The sequence below is a fragment of the Argopecten irradians genome, chromosome 5 (genome assembly GCF_041381155.1).
Source record: "Argopecten irradians isolate NY chromosome 5, Ai_NY, whole genome shotgun sequence".
Classification (NCBI taxonomy): Eukaryota; Metazoa; Mollusca; class Bivalvia; order Pectinida; family Pectinidae; genus Argopecten; species Argopecten irradians.
The window spans coordinates 19,938,027-19,962,073 of NC_091138.1; the positions used below are offsets into that span (position 1 = coordinate 19,938,027).

General features: G+C 36.5%; 1 protein-coding gene across 1 annotated transcript; it reads left to right on the forward strand.

Annotated features, from left to right (window-relative positions):
• On the forward strand, window positions 1-23,829 carry LOC138323150 (uncharacterized). Its single transcript, XM_069267552.1, has 12 exons — window positions 1-327; window positions 9,783-9,947; window positions 10,518-10,661; window positions 11,132-11,270; window positions 11,683-11,873; window positions 12,841-12,967; window positions 13,347-13,364; window positions 19,526-19,802; window positions 20,791-20,930; window positions 21,165-21,320; window positions 22,485-22,663; window positions 23,160-23,829. The coding sequence occupies exons 1-12, from the start codon at window positions 226-228 to the stop codon at window positions 23,379-23,381; spliced, it is 1,860 nt and encodes a 619-aa protein (XP_069123653.1). The 5' UTR covers window positions 1-225; the 3' UTR covers window positions 23,382-23,829.
• Window positions 23,830-24,047: the final 218 nt, after the last annotated feature.

Sequence of the window (24,047 nt, forward strand, 5' to 3'; positions counted from 1 at the left end):
AAAGGTCTTCCTCAACTAAAATCTCGTATGAAGTGAAGTCCACCATGATGCCAGTGTTGTTGTCATGGTGACACAGAAGCCGGGAGCTGATGACGTATCGCCCATTCGCTATCAATAACAGTGAACACCGTTGTTGGCGCTCACATGAGTCGCATGCCCGACAGTTGACACGGCGACAGCATGGATGTGTTACTGTGAACGCTAATATTTATAAATATCGGCAACATGGACTTTTTCTGGAAAAGATGCTGGATACTTAAAACAACATGGACAACCCTATTTACAGTCATCACAATATTCAATAGATTCACCATTTCACTAGGACAGGTACGTTTTTGTCTGTTTTTATTGTTTTTTGGGGTTTTTTTGGGGTTTTTTTTTTGCTGTTTTTTTTTTTGGCCTTTGTAATTTTTGTGCAAACGAAAAAACGCAAACGGGAAAATTCAGTCTAAAATTAAATTTTGATAAGTTAATTTCAAGGTAGAATCATGTATTTGAAATTAATTTACACATGTAATTTTAACATTATCATTTGACAAAACATTCAATATTGTTTATTTTCATATTTTTATGTCATGTTTATCAAATTACGAAAATAGATTGCGTTATCGTTTAAGTTGAGTTCGTTCCAAATATGGATCAACGAGAGAAAATAGTATGGTATACATGTAGTTACTAGCAATATCCTCGACGTCCAGGAATATATCGTTTTTTATCTTATTTTAAAAAATGTTTTAAATATTTTTGAAAATTTTCATTTGGATGTTCCAAACAATTTAAATTGTCATATTTCATAAATTATTCGCGTTTGGTCTTTAAAATGGTAACACTTTTATCCTTGAGTTAATGCTTGTCAAATCTGTTTTCACACCTGATTCCACTTTCACCACTTTTATTTAGTTTTAATTAAGCGAGAGACCACATCTTAGAACCAACCTGTGAATAACCTGATAATGTGTTATTTTATCACCACGCCCGTTTAAGTTATTTTGTAGTAGTATGTCACTGTGTGTGAAGCCATGATTGGACTATTGATTCACTTTGACTACTTTGGCATTAAAGCTTACCGTTAAAAAACACCTAGTTGCGATGAACATAATCTTTTCATCAATAATGAGTTAGATTCTACTCATTTTATATTACGTAGGCTTTTAAAATCCCTTCATCTATATGCATTGGCCGACAAATATCATTTTCATTGTAATTATACAAGTATTATAGGGGCCCCGATGGTTAAAGTGTGTCCACAGATCACCACTGACCTTCCGCTAAGTGGGGTAAAAGCAAGGTAATGTCGTTGGTCCCTGTTTTTTTCTCTTAGTATTTAGGCATTTGTTAATTATTCTAATCATGACGTTATAAATGTCTTGAATAAAGTCACATGAATCAAAGACGGTGGATATGGTGTTTACAAAATGGACATAATTACCATAACAGCTTTTACTATAATATCCCAATCCACCTGTATCACCTCACTGAGCCTAAAGACGCAACAGATACGGTTTGTAAAGGTTAAAACAACAGGGCGCGATGTTTTATTTGCAAAGGAGGCTTTCCTAGATCGTTCCAAAATCTTATCGCAGTAATACAGACACAGATAGTCTGAATGTCATCATAAGATTCAGAACTTATAGGATTACACAAATCTGTCTCAATTAGATAACACCCAACGCAGATAATCTGAACTTATCGTAATCCTACAGAAACAGGGAGTTCTGGGTTAGAACGATTACATTTAACGTGAAAACTAGTTAAGTTAAAGACTAAATTTCTGAAATCTGTACGCATCTTATGTAGGATTTCGTTTTCAAAAGGCTATTATTACATTGAAATACATTGAAATAATTTCAAATTATATTTGAAAAGTTATGTTGTTATATTATTAAAACTATTAAGAGAAAATGAATACTGCTTAAAACTATAAATATTAATTTAAATGTGAAATATTTTACCATATGTAACTTTCTGCACATGCACAAGTTTCCTTTCTTTTGTTTTGATTGTTGTCTCGTGAATATGAGAAAATAAAGATTATCTATCTTTTCATGAGATATTATTACCTCAATATCGACGTCTTTATAGTGCTACTGCACTGGCCAATCACAGCTGAACAGTCTAACACACGTCATACTAATTACTTATTAATTTATACAATATAAAAAGGCGTGAATGAAACTCTACTGTGCATCAATTCATTCGCATAAAGGTTGGCACTCACTTCCGGCGTAATTGTATGACATTTGTCTTCTTAGGTATGAAAACCTGTTCAATACGGAAACCTGACTATACTTGCTAAATATACTAGTTCCGATGTCATCCGGTTTAGACAATTTATACTGTAACATAAATTATGTAAATATAATTTATGAAGAAGAAAAATAAAAATTAAAAAATAATAAGAAGAAAACACAAGAAACAATTACACACACATGCACAATTGGAACAAGTGTGCTTCCTTCAAAGTCTCATTGACTGACACAAAATATATTCATGGTGCGGATTTTTGCATTTGAGTTTGGGTCTGATGATTGCTTCGTAAAGGACAGAAAAGAAATATATTTCAAAATTAATCAAGGGAAAATATGAACAAAATTGCACGAGGACTGGGACTGTGAGTTTCAGAAAAGTAACCGTCCTTTGCGTTATGCTGGCGTCACACTGACCCGAAGTTGACACAGGATAGACACACGGAACTTTCTCAGGCTTCGGCAGTAACGAACGTGAGTGACGCCAAGATCTTTGGCATACCAAAGCATTGCTATTCTTTCAGACTTCGGACATCCTCATAAAAACACATACGCATTGACTTCATGTTTGATTCGAATATAATCGTGTGGCCTTCTTTGTGGTGAAGACGTCGGGTAAGACTACATTTCCGTGTGACGCAGGCATTACACTGTCAAATTTTATTATACCCGTTATTAAAATGAACCTCCACTCGATGAGATATAACTGTTATTCGCCAAGAAACAAAGAATATTATTTTATTTTTATATTTTTACGCTTCTGTCTTGGGCCTAGAGTCTGTATAGCTGTCACAAAATGCCGAGCACGTGAAGCGAGAGGCATAGTCTCTATCGCGAATTGAAGTCAATCGTTAAAAAACATCTGCTTAATGTCAAAATTGTGAATAAAGTGAATCTTTATATATATTTTTCCAATGGTATTCTTCTTTATCAACTTTTTTAATTCTTATATTTCTTCCGTCAGCATCGAATAGATATCGATAATAACTCACTGATAAAAGTTCAATCTGTTGATGCTTTCAGTAATGAAACCCGTTGCGATCATAAGTTTCATTTAGCAACAAAAAAACCCAAAACACATGTTTCATTTCTTTCAAAACAATTTAGGGACAAAAATAGTGATTTTGTATAAAGTTACATTTATTGTGTTCCCCATCTTAAGTCAATGGCCAAGTAACTAAAACAAAACATAATTCTGACGAAGCTCTATCGGATCTGTTACCATAGCATCCATTAACAAAATAAACATCCCTACGAAGATGTTTTGCCTTACCTTATATGACGCAATTTCCGGTCCGAGGCATAAATTGATAATAAAACCAACATTGGTTATCCCAAGGCTCATTTATAAACCGATTAGTATAGTTCTTCGACTTATAAAGGCATTTACTTTACGGAAAACAGTGGTAAAAGACGCAGTAGATTACTAAAAATAGACCCAGTTTACTACTGTTCTAGGAATAAACAAGGTTACAGACACGCTTTTAGGAACTGGAATATTTCTCGAGGATATGACGATGCACAGCGTGGTGAATAAAGCTGCTTATTGAATTTAAGGGAACACAACCTGATAAATGACGGCCAGTTTAATTACCTTGAAAATAAGTACAAGTTGTTTGTTACAATGGATAGGCTTCCCTACACCATTCATGGTAGATGATCTGTATGGGCACTTTTGAATGATATTTCGTCACTGTCTTTTGTGTTTGTCGAAGACTCTCTAGAGGTGTAAGAGGCATCCGGCAGGAATACTGGTGTAAAATGGAAAGTGTATGGAGGCATCTATCCACCACACATGGGGTAGAGCTAATGCAGTATTGGGAGGAGTTTAATATAACTTCATTATAAAGTTTCAAATCTATTGTTGCTTTTATCTACAGAAACTTCAAATACCTTATTCTAGAACAGGTTATTATTCTAATTAATGAACGAGTGATAATCATATATTATATAGCAAACATACAACGTGATCTTTTTGGATTTCACGGAAACGAATCTTATCTGGATGTATAGTTACACCGGAAAGATGGCTTCAATACAAATGTCTATCCTACGCTAAGTCTTAATGTCAAATCATATTTATTATATTAGCCAGGTGTTCACTTCTTTAATCGTTTCCCAGTAAACTGTACAATTTAAGACAATTCAAATGCTTTTACACTTTATTTTTACCAGAGGAAGCATATATATGTCATCAAAATAACATAAAATATACAGAGACTCTCTCTACATGACAGTTTCATTTGGCATTGAAATTGCACTAAAGAGGAAATCCTGAGGAGGCTTGGACAATCTTCGTTGAGTTTGATGACCAAGGCATTTGTTCTATTGGCCGACCTTTAATTTACAAGAGGCTTAGTAAAGACAAAAGTTTATCAGCAAGGGCAAGCAACTGTGACCTTGATAAAAATTAATTAATCTTAACTACAGGGACTGCAATATGTTTGGGTTGTGACTCTTTATTATTGTAGAACTTTTTGTCCCTTTTATAGTTCTATCTAGTTGAAGTATGCTGCCATTGGCGCAGAACACCCATTCACCCCGTCACATTATACTAACAACAGGCAAAGCAGTCGTCCCACTCCCTGAGCGCTAAACAGGAACAATAACTACCCCTGTCATAGTTTATGGTGTATCTCGGCCATGGATAAAGCCAAGAGCATTCCTCACAGGGACGATTGCTTAACTCATGACCAAACGTAATGCGGTGTCAAGGAAGACATTAGCAAGAAAAAGTAAGTAAAGAAGTATAGAAAAGATAAGATCCTGAATGTGGTCGCCTGTTTGTGACAGATGTCGAATGCTAAGAACGGTAAATAATAATGAATGGTCTATCGTCTTTTGTCTGCGTTTATCTATGAGATGCTAGTAACTTTTTTTCGCATTCAAATTTTTTTATTGATTTTCATGAACATGTTATTACACAGAACAAGGAATACAATACATCACAATACCAATAATATGTATTACATTACAATTTTGTATATATGCAACAAGTACAATTGACATACACATTTACACAAACCCTACAAGACCAACATTTCATCTATCTACAATATGTGAATCGTCAAAGAGACAACTAAATTTCAATGTTTTCTTTTTCAAACAAGGCATTTTATAAGGAATTTTGTACATTCATTTTTAGATTTATACATAACCTTTTTTCGCCTCATAATACTTACATATATGTAATTTAAGTACTTCAAAACATACATAAATTTTCTTAATTCTACAGTGATATACATATTGTTTGAAAAGTAATGACATTATATTAAACATATTGTTATGTCGACTATGTAGACCAAGTAGTATTGATAATGGTGATAAACTAACATTGAAAGTGGTTTTCTCAAGTAACCATTTCTCAATCTCCTTACGAAGTTTTGCTATCCTTGAACATTCGTAAAACAAATGTATATATGTTTCATTTTCATCACTGCAGAATGTACGTAGCGGAGAATCCACTACCTTAATTTTGAATAGAAAAATATTAGTTGGTAAAATTCTATGGACCAGACGATATTGCAGCCACCTTAACTTGGTATCCTGTGTTTGTTTAAAAATAATCCTGTGGGTTTTTGTCCACCAGAACTCGTCATCATCATGAGGTGCTAGTAACTTGATTTAAATGGTCTGTGTCAGTTTTAGTTTCTTTTTGCTTTTATTGCCATCTAAGAACGACGGAAGGAAATCAGTTGTATTGATATTGTTGTGGATTTTATTAGAATAAACATACAGCTATTCACTGTAGAGCATATTATAAAGACTGCTAAAACATTGTTCTGTCCTTAATCGAGGTCAATTCAAGTCTGTTACCCTAACAACCGTTTGCTACCCTAACAACCGTTACATCACATTTAGCCATTGTCACCAGAACATCATGCTAAAACTGTCTATCCAAACTGACGTTCACTCTTGTGTAATAATTTGGGGCTACATTTAGTATTGAATCCCACAATAATGTTCTTACCAGCGGCCTACATAGTTGATAAGTGTACCTAATTAGGGTCTAATAATAGGCTTTATTGTTAAAGAGCACGTGACGTCAAAATGCTTTATTAGGTGAAATTCTACTTTGGTAATCGCGGAACTGAAAACAATTGTCAGTTTAATGCGATATAGAGGTTGTGAATTACGACTCTTTTCAACTTAAATACTAATGCTATTTTCAATGTTGCCCTGGCATTTTAGTCATATAACAGCCTGTCCAACAGCCCAATAAATATCCGGATACAATGTGGTTTTATGAGAATACTGTTATTCCACCAAAAATAACAGCTTTTAAAGTTCAACACAAACAATGCGCTTTATTTTACGAATCCGATTATTTGCTCATAAACACTCGCCAATTGTATGAGGTTGTCGACAGTTCCACTTAATGAAACCAATTAGCCACTTCAATTACATGCTGACCAAGTAATCGTGCGCGTGCGATAGCGTCATTGTGCTATTGACAATGTTCCATTTCTTTGTAACCACCTGTTTATGAACCACTCTTTCTGTCGCCATTGTCCAAATTCGCTAATGCCTGATTGAAAATTCCCCGGTTCTCTTTTTAGTGTGTATTGAGAAGTGTTGCAAGTTGTTTGTAATGTTGCATTGCAGAATGAAGCGGAAATTGAAGTCATTAGCAGGGAAAGTTTTAAAACCATATGTTGTCTTTCGGTGCAAGGCTTTCAATAATAAGTCTGAGACATCCAATTAAATTGAAATGATTCCAATGTGATAATTCCATGTTATTACAAAGAGCTTATAAATGTCAGCGCGGATAACACTTCTTACTAGCTTCTCGTTAGTGGCCAACAGAAACCTGAGTCCACCACGACTCCTAATTATTTAGTTCTCTGTTACTATATTAGCTGTACAATTTCAAACTGTTGATTTTAATAATATAAAGGAAATACTTCTTTAAGCGTAATTACGTTCAGATGATTTCAGCTGCGTCAGAATATATATATTTCATGTCATTAGGAACATGGTATTCGGATTGAGAATTCATATAATTGTGATTTAGTAAAGGTAATTGATGTTTTCGCCGGATCGAAAATCTAGCAATTATTATCAACTGTAATTTTAAATCTAAAACGTTTCTTTTAATCTGCATAACATTTCTTTTTATATACATAACAGTTCGTTTGATCTCTACACAAATGTTCTTTTAATCTACATTAACTGTTTTTTTTTATCTATATAACTGTTCTTTTAATCTTCATAAATTAATGTTTTTTAACTGTTTTTTTTTTTAATCTACATAACTTTTTTTTTTTAATCTACATAACTCTTCTTTTAATCTACATATCTTCTTTTATCTACATAGCTGTTATTTTGATCTACATACTTTTCTTTTGATCTACATAACAGTACTTTTCATCTACATAACTTATCTTTTGATCTACATAACAGTACTTTTAATCTACATTACTGCTCTTTTAATCTACATTACTGCTCTTTTGATCTACATTACCGTTCTTTTAATCTACATAGCAGTTGTTTTGATCTACATAATTGTTTTTGATCTACGTAACTGTTCTTTTGGTCTACATAGCAGTAGTTTTGATCTACATAATAGTTTTTTGATCTATATAACTGTTCTTTTAATCTACATAGCAGTTGTTTTGATCTACATAACTGTTTTTTTAATCTGCATAACTTTTTTTAATCTACATAACTCTTCTTTTAATCTACATAACTCTTCTGTTAAAGGGCCACTACCTTTCCGGAGCAAAATTTATAGGTTTCTTAAAAACATTAATAACAAAAGAAAATATATATCGATGGCATAAGATGAGGTTACAACACCAAACATATGCAAGATTTCCTGTCTAATGTACGATAACAGTGGAAATTCATTTCGCTGTTTTGCCGTCTGGCGCAGTGACATAAACATAAAACGACCCGCGTTATGAAAATTAACATTTTATTTATTCTAATTAAACAGTTCTGAAGGTGGTGATAAGTGTGGTAGTAAACGTATAGTTAATAACTTCTGCGACTCTACAATATTATTGATCTCGTTTCACATTCCTATTTTAAAAATTAAAAGCCGTTTCGGAAAGGTAGTGGACCTTTAATCTACATAACTATTTTTAATCTACATAACTGTTATTTTAATCTATATAACTGTTCTTTTGATCTACATAACTTTTCTTTTGATCTACATAACAGTACTTTTTATCTACATAACTTATCTTTTGATCTACATAACAGTACTTTTTATCTACATAACTTATCTTTTGATCTACATAACAGTACTTTTATTACTGCTCTTTTGATTTACATAACTGTTCTTTTAATCTACATAGCAGTTGTTTTGATCCACATGATTGTTTTTCGTAACTGTTCTTTTGATCTACATTGCAGTAGTTTTGATCTACATAATAGTTTTTTGATCTACATAACTGTTCTTTTGATCTACATAGAAGTTGTTTTGATCTACATAACTGGTTTTTTTTTTAAATCTGCATAACTGGTTTTTTTTTTAAATCTGCATAACTGTGTTTTTTTAATCTACATAACTCTTCTTTAAATCTACGTAACTCTTCTGTTAATCTACATAACTATTTTTAATCTACGTAACTGTTATTTTAATCTAACTATATAACTTTTCTAAAAAAATACATACATTGTTAGTGTTCTTATATTCTACATACATGAATGTTATATTCTATATCATTATTTTACAGTTTTTATGAAGACAAAAATAAAGAGTCACTAAAAATAGCGTTATTTCCATCTAACAAAGAACAGAAGAAATATGGGTTAACTAGAATGTCGTGAAATATTGTTTTATCAAATTATCAAAATTATATTGGAAGGTCTTACTGTTTTATCTAGAAGAAAACAAAAGAAAGAAAAACACCCGACGTTGATTGTTGAGATGAGAGTGTGTGGATGGAATGAGAGTGGATAGTACCGAGGGAGGAAAGTCAATATTACATGATATACAGTTAACAGATATCACTGAACATCACAAGATGAAAGAACAGACAAAAATTCACCTAATTAGGACAATGTTATAAATTACGCAGTCAATCAACTCTTGTTATCTGTGAGAATGCTGGTATTTTTATCGCTTGTAAAACGTTGAAATTAACAACCAATTTCTGACATGGTTCACCTTATCACTGGGCGTTCATAGAAAGTAAAACATGTAACATTGTCACCGCATGTGTTGGCGTATTGAAACCGTTTGATGTCAATTAATATCAATAGTATGAAATGGAATATCACAAGTAGTAGATAAGGACGAACGTGTATTGATTAGGAACATGAAATTAGTGGGCTTTCTTAACTGTTTGTGTTTATAGTAGATGAATGTTTAAAAACAAACAGCCACCTTAAGAATTAATACCTTGGCTAAACAATATGAAATACAAAATTATTCTACACTGAAAATATGTCGTTGGTGGTTCCAATGAGACAAATTTATCTGTTCGATCAAGTGAATTTCGAGTTGTTTTTTCCATCTGTTGTGTTCGGTATTTACATGAAAAGTTACTTTTATTTATATATGAGACCCGTTTATGTGCTTTTCAGACCCATGACTCCGCCCAATGTACAACGCCTTTGGGTGTTTCTGTGAACTCCCAGACCTTGCTACCCTACACTCTAACTGCTACTGAAGGCAATGCTGAGGACGCGCGTCTCAATGGAGGCCGGTCCTGGTACGGTACCACTCTGGGACCAACAACATTTGTACAGGTTAAGTACATGTCGCAACATATGATATTAGCATTTGTATATGTAAATATGGTAAATGGTAATACAAATCTCCAGAAATGTTCCACACTAACGACAAGAAACACAAGGAAGCATCATCTCTATTTCATTTATTTTATTCTTGAGAATAACGTATTTTATTAAACAATCAAAACGTGTCACAATTATAAGTGACATTATGGTTGTGCATACATCAAATATATATTATGTGTTTGTAGAATTTCTAAATCAATCAAAAACCCTCACATAAAATACAAGTTGGATTGATTATATCTTATTGAACTATCCTTGATGGACCCAACATGGCCGGTAATGTTTATGACAAACTCATGAAATCGAGAATTCGAGGCTTTTATGCAAAATAATGAAGACCTGCCCGATGATGCATATGTATTAAGTACGAGTTTCTCTTGACTCTAACCATCCTTATCAGACATGTTAAACAAAAATTATGCGATGAGAGGTATATAATAATGAAAATCCGAGTTAGGTCTGCAAAAGAATATTGATGTTTGCTATTTTGACTAACAAATCAATCGATTTTATCAACAGATTGAACTAGAGAGTAACATGTTAGTCACTGGTCTACAAGTCCAGGGAGACAGCGAAAGACATTTGTGGGTGACGTCACTAAAAGTCAACTACAGCGTCAACTGTCGTGATTTCTACGTCATCGAGGATAATGGCACGCCACAGGTAAATCCAACCACTTTCTTAACTTTGTAGAATGTTTATATAAGTTATTCAAGTTGCGGATTACAGTCGTGAGTTAGAGATTTTGTTTAACTTTACCATGCAGATAGGGTGGTAAAATGGTAGTACTTGCTGGCTCCCATTGCAGGATATCATAAAAGGCGACTAAATGTTGGATGTTTTATTTTCTTTTTCTCCTATCCCTCTTAATGTCTCCTTGACACCTTGCCTAATTTTGGCATTGAGTTGATCATTTGCCCTCGTAAGGAATGCTCTGGGTTCTGTCCCCTGGCCGAGACACACCATAGTCTATAAAAGTGGTAGTTTCTATTCCGGCTTATTTTTAGCATAAAGGAAGGACAAATTTCGTCACCATTGATGTATTATTTGTCCTTGAGTAAAGATTTTGTACAGAAGTCAGTAATTACCAGACCGCCCATTCGTTGTCATTAATCGCCTGTCCTATATTTCAGGTGTTCGCTGCTAACGTTGACACCAATTCAGTCTCCACCATAGTTTTTAGTCACGTCTTTGTTGCTCGATGTGTCCGACTCATCCCAACTGAGCGTCATGGCAACGCGTCCGCTCTGAGGTTTGAGCTCACAGGCTGCTGTAAGTTTGAACCCAGCAATCAGAATAAGTGGGAAAATGATATGCAATCATCAATCACTTTTGAAGTCAACGAATGAAGCAATATTGACACTGGTGTAGCTTTAAAGTGGTTATAAGCATATAATACATGTATATTCAAATTACCTGGAATTCGAAAATTTACATAATACTATGAAGACAATTTAACACTTTATCCAAGTCAAAAACACAAAAGTTCAATGGAGCTAGTTAATTTTACTCTGCAATTTATTGGCATATACATTATATATTCTTTACTATTTTTCATAGAATCGTTTTGCATAACGTTCTTTTAAAAACTAACATAAGTATTTCGTACATATATCATACAAATGGCGTCAATAGAACGAGATCTACATATAGCAAAAAGACATGTTTCATTTTTTTTTCTCAGTGCCCTCTTCCTGTCACAAGTCTCTTAATGTTACTGCAAGTGACAGTGGCGTACAGCTCCGCCTGGCGGGAGAAAAACTTGTATCTCTTATCCGTATAGAACCGACTACGATTGGATACAGTAGTTACGGCATCTCCTATAGTCGCACGTGTGTCGCATTTTATGACGTTTTGGAGGGCAACCAACCTAAGGTAAGATACCAAAATATCAGTTTAACGTAATATCCAAAACATTTGTCCTTTAAAGTATTGAGAGACATTGTCATAACACCAAGAATCAAAACAGAAAAATCTATAAAAGACCAACAACATTATACAATATTTCAAATGACTTTATTTTGCGGTAGTGTAATTTGTCGTTGTTATGTGGCTCAATGATCTACGTAATTAGCACATCTCCAGTCATTAGTCTAAAGACAACATGCTATAATTAGTTCTGAAGAAAACCTTAAGACTGTATTGGGTTCCGGAAAGAGCCACTGGAGAGCTCTGTCAAGTCAGTATTTATACTCCGCTATAGTATGGCTAGGGACATAAGTCATCTCCCAATTTGGTATCAAGACGGTCCATCCGAAAGGTCAAACTATACATCCATGCCGTATAAGGCTGGTGATATTTATAATATGTATTAGGCCTACCATTCATGTTAATGACTTTCGGTACTAATCGACTTTACTCAGTGCAATGTATATTAATCTGATAATAAAACAGGCAAATTGCTTTGTCTCAAATCCAATATCAATTGACATACGTGTATTACATAAATAAGGATATGTATTATAATCATCATAATCTTATTCGTTATCATATATAAGTAATGATTACTAAACGACAGAAAATGTACAGTTTGTAAAGAATGCAGAATAAAAACAAGCTAAAAGTGATATTAAAATCAGGAGCTCCGGAAGTATTTTCTACTTTATCGGCGAGACATGTGTAACGCATGAAAAGGTTGAATAAACCTAAGTGTCGTAAACATGTTATTCTATTTCGGTGTATAACAAATCAAATGTTTGTTTTCATTTTCAAGAGATATTACCTTATTAGTGTCATATTTGTATCTTGAATCGATCTTTTTATTATTTATAAGCACATCTTGTAAGGTTGGGTATTGATATCGGAGGTGGCGATATTTCTATACGGTTGGGTTTACTTTAAGGTATTCACGAGTGTGGACGGGGAGGCTATTGATGTAAACGTCGAGTTGCGGCCGTTAAGGACATTGTGTGTCCGGGTGACACCGTACGGCCAGGCTACTCCCCCTGTAGTTAGACTGCAAGGCTGTGGTATGTAATGGAAACCTGCACTCTGTACAGACATATGTGAATAGGTGCTGCTGTCCCAAATCGTAATGTAATATTATATCCTATTGATGTCATCGAGGATATGGGCATGCTGTATTATCGTAGTTAAATTTTGAAGCATGGATACTTCAAAGAGTAGTTCAAAGATACACTCATAAAAGATAGAATGATAAAAAACATAACTAAATAAAATGAAAAATAAAGACAAAATGGGAAAAAATATTTCTCATATTATTAACATTGTTAAAAGAACTTAAATGTTTCGGAAAAAATCTGACCGATAGTTTAATCAGTATTCAGGATATTTGACATACTTACGCTTCATAAAATTGACGATAAATCAATATTTTTCCCTTTTCAGCTGTCACAGAGAATGAAGGTAAGATATGTTTCTAATTTTACTACATAAATATTTGATATAGATATTATATTGAGGCAACTAGGACTATATTCCATACCAACTTGTATCTCCATATCGTATCCCGTGTCTACTTCTTAGTTCAAGTAAGATTATATGATAAATTCAGTTGCTTAGCTGTTGGCCTTTTGATTTGAGGTAAATTGGATTTGAAGTATCAGGAAGCGAAATTCTTCGATACCATGAACTGCGAAATTGGAAATGATTTGGTTCAACAGTACATATTGCATGAAAGAACTTTAAAGCTGAAATCAAGAGGGTATAAGATTCGTTTTAAAGAAATTGGGTTTCATTCACATTTACCGATGATGTGAAGTTTTAATTAATAGCATTTAGTCTATTAATGTTCTAACGCATTACACACAACATATGAACATTTGTGAGAGTATATCGGAATATCTTAACCAGCTGCCACCGTGGTCACTCAGTATAAACGAAGTTCCACCTACAGATTAGTATGCAACAAGAAGGTTGTTCGGACTTAAATATCATATCCAACATAATGGTTTGAATTCTATTCAGTTTGCACAGAATTCACAAAGCATTTGGAGTAAGATATGTATTTCTCTCATACCTACACGTATAATACTGGCTGGTCCAGGACAATACACTCATGTCGCCTGAAGCTGTATTGCATGGCTACCCATGTAATAAAGCCTCTTGACATCACAGCGTCAACAAAATTGCTATTACTGGATTTACTTTAAAATGTACAAACAACGGAATTTGCGTTGAAACCATCACGCATATTTTCATGTATGGATAATTGACTTGCAGTCGCGTTTTTTCCGAATTTATTTCAAAATGACCGAAAATTATAGTAGTAAAATTGCAATAAAACGTCGAGGTATAAGAGAAAAATACTCTTTGATACGTTGATATGAAGGATAGGGATATTCTATTCTCGGGGTCACAAAATGTTATAAAACCCTACAAGAATTTGTGACCCTCGGGTACAATATCTCTATCCTTCATATTTACATATGAAAGAGTCTCATAATTGTAATAAGTATTGTAAAACGAACGCACCGATAGTTTCATTGAGTTGTACATTAGAGTGATCTCCCTTGAAAACCATGCTTTCCGCCCAGCCATCTTGGTGGGCTGCTGTACGTTACTATGTTTGAAATAAACAACACATGAACCCACAGAGGCAATCATCGTTTATTACAATTGGCGAATTGGCGACGAGGAAGTGGACGAGGTACACACTACACAGAACAGGATGGCGACTTTTGGGAAAATCGACGAGTTTAAAAGTGAAACGGAGGTTTGGAGCCAATACGTTGAACGGTTGGAACATTACTTCGCAGCCAACGAGATTACCGATGCAGGAAAACAAAGGTCAGTTTTGTTATCGGTATGTGGCGGCAAAACGTATAAACTGATTAGCAGTTTGGTAGCCCCAGCTAAACCGGGCGATAAGACATTTGATGAACTGAAAACTCTCGTACAAAACCATCAACATCCGAAACCTTCAGAAATCGTACAAAGGTACAAATTCCATAATAGATTTTGACAAAATGGCGAATCGGTTGCTAACTATGTAGCAGAATTACGTCGCTTAACAGAAGACTGTAATTTTGGGGACACTCTTGAAAGTATGCTCAGAGATCGATTGGTATGTGGTGTAAACGATGACAGGATTCAGAGGCGTCTGTTATCAATGGGCCAATTGACATTCAAAATGGCACTGGACACAGCCACGGCAATGGAAATGGCTAGTAAGAATGTCGCAGATCTACAGCAAACCAAATCAGCGACCACCCAAATACATAAGATTAGTAACAGGTCTAAAGGCCAGCATGAACATGGTGCTAAAGTTGTCAAAAACATGGATCATAAATATGATTGCTCAGGGTGTGGGGGTAAACACCCAAGGGCTGAATGCAAATTCAAGGATGCGGAATGTTTTTCGTGTGGAAAGAAAGGACACATTGCCAAGAAATGTCGAACAGGGAAGCAAAAGACACAAAAGCATGTGAAACACAAAACGACACCGAGCAGTTTTGGGGATAAGAAACGCTCAACTGGAACACACTACCTAAATGATAGTGATGATGACAACGAGGTTTATTCCATGTTTCGTCTATCCGAGGGTAAGAAAGGCCCATACCTAGTGAACATGAACATTGAAGGTCGCTCAGATCAAATGGAGGTCGATACAGGTGCATCTGCTACTATTTTAAGTCGTGCTACAGTGAGACAGCAGGGAATTCGCGTAGCATTTAGGAAGTCAGAGAAACGGCTTAAGACTTATACAGGTGAGGAAATTCCTATTTTGGGAGTTGGCCTAGTGAATGTATCATACAAAGCCCAAGCAGAACGACTACCACTAGTCGTAGTGGAAGGGAATGGCCCAAGCCTAATTGGGTCGAGACTGGCTTAACAAAATAAAGCTGGATTGGACAGAGATGGTTCACACTATCAAATCAGAGCCTGAAGTGCCAGACAGCGTTGAAAATATCGTTCACGAGTTTAAAGAGGTTTTCAAAGAGGAACTTGGTATAGTGAAAGGTGTGAAAGCACACATCTATATTGAGCCTGATGTCAGATCACGTTATTTCAAACCGAGACCAGTACCATACGCTCTACGAGAGAAGATAGAGTCAGAACTTGATCGGTTGGTCAAGGAGGGTACTATCAAGCCTGTTGAGTTTTCGGAATGGGCCGCACCTATTGTTCCTATTGTTAAGGAGGATAAGTCGGTACGAATTTGTGGCGATTACAAAATAACGGTCAACGAGGTGTCGAAGTTAGACAATTATCCGATTCCGAAAATCGATGACTTATACGCAACCTTAAGTGGTGGAAAGGAATTCACCAAACTTGATCTCAGCAATGCTTACCAGCAATTAGAGCTTGAAGAGGAATCGAAACCTTATGTGACGATAAACATCACAAGGGGTTATATAGTTATAACCGCCTTCCATACGGAGTTGCTTCTGCTCCAGGGATCTTCCAAAGGACGATGGAGAACATCCTACAAGGAATTCAAAGAGTCATCGTGCGTATCGATGACATCCTGGTTACAGGTGCAACCAGATCGGAGCATTTGTCAAATGTACGTGAAGTACTTAAAAGGTTGGCATCCAGAGGGATACGGTTAAAACGGAAGAAATGTATTTTCCTAGCTAAAGAGGTTATTTATCTAGGACACAGGGTGTCGGAGGAGGGCATACATCCTATACCTGACAAGGTGAAGGCCATTCAGAGTATGCCTCCACCGAACAATGTAAAGGAACTACAGGCTTTCCTGGGAATGCTGAATTTTTACAACAGATTCCTACCTAACCTGTCGACAGTGTTGTCTCCCCTGCATGAATTATTATCACAGAACTGCAAATGGAAGTGGGAGAAACAGCAAGATAAGGCATTTAAAGCGGCTAAGGAGCTGTTGATGTCAGCAGAAGTGCTGGTGCACTACGACCCTGAAAAACCCATCATACTCTGTTGTGATGCGTCTCCTTATGGAATGGGAGCAGTGTTAGCGTTGAAGATGGAAGATGGTTCGGAACGACCTGTCGGTTATGCCTCTCATACTCTTTCACCAGCTGAGAGGAACTACTAACACTTGGAAAAGGAAGGTCTAGCATTGGTGTTTGGAGTGAAGAAATTTCATCAATACCTGTACGGACAACCTTTCACTCTTTATACAGACCACAAACCGCTGTTAGGTCTACTGAAGGAGGATAAGAGAGTGCCAGAACTTTCTGCAGCACGTATCCAACGTTGGGCATTAACGCTGGCAGCTTACGAGTATACCCTAGTCTATCGTGAAGGACAAAGGAATTATGCAGATGGATTGAGTCGCTTACCTATGTTAGAACTATCCAAAGAACCTCCAGTACCAGGGGAGGTAATCCTTGCTATGGAACAGATCGAGGACTCGCCCATTAACGCAACCCAGATTAGGCAGTGGACAGATCAAGACCCAGTCTTGTCCAGAGTGCGAAACTTGGTGCAATCAGGTTGGCCAGCTAAGAGTCCCGACCAGTTACTCACACCCTATTTTAAGGTCAGGTCAGAGCTCAGTATTCAAGACGGATGTATACTCGGGGGAGTAGAGTAATCATACCCCTGAAGGGTCAACCAGCCATGCTCCAGAGTCTGCATGAGGGTCATCCTGGAGAGAACAGGATAAAATGTCTCGCCCGAGGATATGTGTGGTGGCCAGGACTAGATTCAGATCTGGAAGAGACGGTAGGGAGTTGTTTTGTTTGTCAATTACACAGGAAACCCCCGCCTGAGGCACCATTACATCCCTGGGAATGGCCTAGTCGTCCATGGTCCAGACTACATATAGACTATGCGGGACCATTCATGAACAAGATGATCTTGGTGATCATAGACGCTCACTCCAAATGGATTGAGGCTCATGTTATGAACAGCTCTACGTCATCAGCGACAATAGAGAAACTCAGGGTGACATTCAGCACACATGGACTACCTGAGATGATCATATCAGATAATGGCTCTAGCTTCACTAGTGATGCGTTCAAACACTTCATGAAGCAAAATGGTATTCAGCATGTCAGGAGTGCTCCTTATCATCCAGCATCAAATGGACTTGCTGAGCGAGCCGTGGAAACAATCAAGGATGGATTTCGCAAACAGTCCGAGGGGAATTAAGAACAGAAATTAGCTCGATTTCTGTTGACTTACAGAGTAAAACCACAAACAACCACTGGAGTGGCTCCCTGTGAGTTACTGATGGGACGTCGAATTCGAACCAAACTCGATAGGGTACGGCCAGACTTAAAACTAAAGGTTACAGAACGGCAGTGTAAACAAAAGATGTATCACGACAAGTCGTCGAAAGATCGAACATCTACACTGCAACCTGGGGACAAAGTTTATGTTAAAAATTTCGCAAAAGGTCCGAAGTGGTTACCAGGGAAGATTGAGGCTAAAACAGGTCCAGTTTCTTATACAGTGACCATAAATGAAGGACACACGATCAGACGTCACATCGATCATGTGCGAAAACGAACAGACTACGGAGAGTGGAACACAAGCTCAGCCGAGACTCCAGAAGCGGATCATGAGTTCGAACCACCCATGGTTTCGAATGAACCTGAGGTCACTCCGAGTATTGTAACACCTGCGACTCCGGTCAAACAGAGTCAGACTCCATCTTCTCCGGAGAAAGTGTCCGAGCGGAAAGACAGTCCCATATTAAACCGTCTCCAACCAGGGAACGCAAGTTGCCTAACCGGTTCAAAGACTTTGTTTGTAAATAGGCTAGCTAGCAGTATATGTAGTTAGAAGATTGTTGTGTTAAAGGGCAGAATAATCCCTAGCAATCTTCAGATTTCAAGGCAGTCTACCTTGATTTCTAGTAGTTTAGTTTAGTTCAATAGTTGAGTTATCCAGTTGAATTGAGTGTTTACTTTATGAACTATTCATGTGGACAATCATTATAATGATAATGTTCTAGTCAGTGAGAAATCTAGTCATCATTAATACTTAACTGTGGTGCTGAAAAGTGAATAGTGAAAATTACAAACATTGAATACATTGGACTTGGTTGAAAGTAAAATTTAATTTGATTAAATTGGACATGGTAAAGAATAATCAGTTCATATAACTCATATAACAGATTATTGTGATATTGTATGAGATCTTAACCAAGGGGGAGAAAATTGTAATGAGTATTGTAAAACGAACGCACCGATAGTTTCATTGAGTTGTACATTAGAGTGATCTCCCTTGAAAACCATGCTTTCCGCCCAGCCATCTTGGTGGGCTGCTGTACGTTACTATGTTTGAAATAAACAACACATGAACCCACAGAGGCAATCATCGTTTATTACAATAATATATATATATATATAAATTAATTATATAATATGGTATGGTGAATCACATTGCAATCTTGCACTTTTGAAAGACACGAAAAATGGTAGTATGCATATGTTGCAAATGAATTCATCCGACAAACCAAAATGTTGATTAATGGAAACAGTAAGAAAGAAAGATTTGAAACAGTTTTTTCCGTAGAATTACATTTAAATTGCATCATGTGAACAAGGTGGAATATAAAATAGATATTATTATCGAGATATTTGAATAGGCATAAATAATTGTTTAATTATTCTTATATTTTTTTTACTTAAAAGAAATTCACGTTTCTTGCGGACTTACTCATTTCCATAACGACCGATACGACCTTCACAGTGACCTTCACAGTGTCCTTAGAAACATTCACAGCGGTAGACAACCCCGTCAGAAACGTGTGGTCGGTGGTATCCATGCCGCCCCGGGAGAATGGCCTTGGCTCGTATCTCTCCATTTCCTGCGGTACCACATGTTCTCTAATACATCCGGTTTTCCCCACCTGTGTGGCGCATCTCTCATACACCCCCAGTGGGTGATCACTGCCGCTCACTGCTTCGAGTAAGTATAAATTAAAATCAGAAACCTTGCCTCAATGAGAAGTAAATTTCAAACTCGAAACGTGTTCACCATCACCCCATCAAATTAGACTGATTCTTTACACGATAAACCCTTATGAAAATAACTATCATTATTAAAAAAACAAACAAACAAAAAACAAACAAACGGAATCGGTGGCCCCGAACATTTTTGCGCAGATAAAGTAAATATATTCTAGATACAGTCGGAATATTTAGATAAATAGTACATTTGATGAAAATCACATTTCAAACCCTACAACAAAAAAGTTCGTAAACAATGAATTTAGGAGAGAAAAAAAATCTGAAATAATTTCTTCTATGGTATACGGAATCCTGATACACAGATATCTTATCATTTGGGGAAATCAACGTTTATCATATACCTTCTAAAATGTTATTTTAGCACCATATTTCTCGCATGGACAAATTAAAATTGGCGGAGTAAATGAGTTTGTCGACAATAAGTTGTAATTATCCCGTTCTTGTAATTGTATATATCCGAACAGCGTATTGAGTCCATTGCTTTAGGAACATGACTACTTACATGTATAGACGAGGGACGGATCATGTTCCAAATCGCTGGTCACTATTCTGCAGTTCATTCGTCATTGTGTGTCGATATCATGTCCCTGTGTACTATTGATTCTATTTATATGGTACTGAATCAGGTTTCACCAACAAATGTCGTGTTGATATTGAATTGAACACCAAGTTTCTGGTACCAAATTATCACGACTTAAGAATTAGCTATCTACTCCAGCCCCTGTAATCCGTAAAGAAACGGTCGCATTATATAAAAACCGCGTATAGACAGTGATAGACAATGATAAAAGGCTCAGTAAGTGATTTTAAATGTTCCGGAATATCATAAATAGGTTTTTCGTCAATAAATTATACTTATAAGAATGAAATCAAAATCAACCCTAAAAGTGGCCTTTATTGAGAGTAGTATTCCTGCTTTCTCACAGTAACACCGTATGGCCCGGCCTTGCTGAGCCCACAAATTGGCAGGTTCTGATTGGCGAGCATAACCAGGCGGGAAGGGACGGTACAGAACAGGCGTTCACCATCAGCAACATCTACAAGCGAGACAACTTCCAGATCTCGTGTGAGTATGGTAAAAAACGTAATTTGAGGGTTCGAGATTACAAAACAATCTTAGACTTGCCAATCAAAATGACACAAGATTTTGTGAGTAAATAGTCTTACGATATTTTAGACTGTTTCATGATATTGTGGTCTAAAAATGAACATATGGCATTCAACACTTCCATAAACACGACATCAACTCAATAGGAACGCTTGTTGGAGTGCTTACATTATGAGTCTATTTTAATTTCAGGGAATACGCCACTGTTACAGGACATTGCTTTGCTCAAATTAGACCGACCAGCCATTTTGTCCGACTACGTCAATCCAGTCTGTTTGAATGTCCTTCCTAATCGCTTCCCGCCGGGTGCGCTGTGTGTCACGGCAGGATGGGGACAGAACACACAAGGTGAGGCCACCATACAAATACGGCAAGCATATTGTGTGAAAACTGATTAAATATGAATGACTGACGTCTCATTTCCAAGGATTTCCAGACATGGTGACAATAAACTGAATCATTCGCTGTAGAAATATCAATAACAATGTAATCAAATCAGATTTTTGCAAAATTCTTAATAAACATAAAAATGAATATTGGAACATTATGGCTGCCAATCATCATTCCTATTTCCAATATAACCACCTCAAACAAGCAATACCTTGAATGCAATGACAACTTTGTATAAGTCCGATGGCCTAATAAGACAAATAACCATGTTTTCTAGAGGCGCTTTACTACGAAAACAGGTACCTTGTCTGTTGGTTTGTTTACATTTGTGTGAATGTATATTTTGGGAGACAGTGGTATGTTCGTATTGTCTCTTTGCATTAGTTGAAACTCTTGCCCATTTCTGTGTCTCATTGAGGCATACCGCCAGAGACATCGAGCAATCACACCCTACACGGCCACATTATACTGCCAACGAGCAAGTCAGTCGTCCAACTCCATTTAAGCTGAGCGCCAAACAAAAGATGAAACTAAGACTTTTTACTTTCATGGTGTGTCTTAGTCAGGGGACAGAACACAAAGCCTTCTTCACAAAAGTGAGGGGGAGAATTTTAGAAAACGAGACAGGTAATATCCTAAATTTAGTCGACTTTTATCAGCCATGGGGGCAGTATGCACAATTCTTACACACCACCTACAGGACGGGCAATGCATTATTTGTTTTAAGTTACCTAAATACAGCTGAATAAGCTGTATCGGTGATGTCGGTATATCTGTGGTAGTATGTCAAATGGATAAATTGACAAACATTGTATGTGTGTGATGAACGCAGTATCAGCTGGATTTGATAAATACAAAACGTGTTCTTATTACTATGGTTTCGAAAGTCCATCTCGCTCAAGCTACTTAAGTTTTCCTGCAGCTCCGTTGGCTACGTTGGCTGGTTTTACATTGTATTTATACGAGTATGTCATCTAAGAAGCTGAAAACCTTAGACCTACTATTACTGAATAAAGAAGACATGATTACCATTTCATTATGTATTCCAATAACGTGGAATCAAATCTATTTAGGTTAATTGTGATTGAGAATGAATGTTGATTATCGTTATCTTTGCAATAGACGGGAAGGGTGTACGTCTGCCACTCCACGCTCAGCTGCCGATCATCCCGCCAGCTGATTGTAACGCCAAGTATGACGCATTACCTGATGGTCACGTGATGAAAAACTTTGTGTCCATCGATGATTCTGTTCTTTGTGCAGCCACCGAGTCCAGCCAAAGTGGACGTGACTCGTGCCAGGTTAGTCTTTTCTCGCTTTATCTCAATCTCCAGACTGATTTGACGGAATTTGCATCTTAAAATGCTGACATGCAGAGAACCGCCGTTAGGTTGCTGCATTTTATGGTCTTGAACCCAATGTCAAAGGCGAGGTAATTGAGATTTTTTCCAGTAATAATTAGACGGATAATATTGGAACCAATATGGTGTGCTTATGAAAACCTTTATTGCATATGAAAATACCGGTAGCCGATGTGCAGTACAATAAAGTTCGGTCATATTGGCTTTGACGATAACTTTCTAAATTGAAAACTAAAGCTTTCAAATCAAGTCAAGACTTTGTGTCAATGTTTTAGAGTCGTAATTGGATGATAACTGTTCACCATTTTCTGATTATCATAATTCCAAATGATGAACATTTACTTTATTAACCATCGAATGAGGACCTCGTCATTTCAGGAAGGGTATGTTGTCGCCATAAAAACGAAAACTGTAACCCCGTATTGTCTTATTTTAGGGAGACTCCGGAGGGCCACTGTTTTGTGAGGACGGCGATCACTGGGTCCAGGCTGGGATCGTTTCTATAGGGATCGGATGCGCTAATCCGGATTTCCCTGGCATCTACACCCGGATATCGTCCTTCATCAACTGGATAAACAACACCCTGGTACAGAACTCGGACGATCCAGAACATCCGGACGTTATCAATAACGGATACAACCCGCTCATACAGAAATAGATTCGGATTGGGAAAGGAATGTATCCATGGAAACAGTATATCATTTGTGTGCGAAAAGAGTCTTATGATCCGAATATTATTAATGTCTTTCGGAAAAAATCTCAGCAAAGTGATGAAATGTACAAAGGGTATGTTTGTTAACATAACAGTTTCAGACATTTTAATGTTGTTTTGAACCACAGTGTTTACGAATCAAATAATACTAAATAGGATTAGGCAGTGACAGTGCATTATCAACTACTAATGGACACTGAAACCATAGAAAAGAGAACAATACACAGGTACTGTATGAACGCATTAAAGTGGTTGAGACTTTGTGAAAAAGAACAGAACAACGGAAACTGCTAGACAACAACGGAAACTGCTAAACATCAACGGAAACTGCTAGACAACAACGGAAACTGCTAGACAACAACGGAAACTGCTAGACAATAAAAACTTTCTTGGTTGATTGTGAAAACAAACGTATATCTATTAAAGCTAAAACTTTCATCTTCGTCCGTCCGTCCGCTTGTCCGTCAAGAAGATGTTATTATTCTAGCGATCTCTTTCTTTCATAGTTCTTTACATAAACCCATTAAATATCCTTGCACAAATTTCGAGTTTCAGAGTTTTGAGGGGGTCATTGCCAATACCGGCCTTTCTTTTTTCGTTGCACACTTTTTT

What these genes read in the sequence shown, in the direction of transcription:
- LOC138323150 (XM_069267552.1), top strand. Translation starts at nt 226, where the DNA reads ATGGACTTTTTCTGGAAAAGATGCTGGATACTTAAAACAACATGGACA. An exon ending in TCACCATTTCACTAGGACAG is followed by an intron (nt 328 to 9,782) that starts GTACGTTTTTGT and finishes TGTGCTTTTCAG; the next exon opens with ACCCATGACTCCGCCCAATG. An exon ending in AGACAACTTCCAGATCTCGT is followed by an intron (nt 20,931 to 21,164) that starts GTGAGTATGGTA and finishes TTTTAATTTCAG; the next exon opens with GGAATACGCCACTGTTACAG.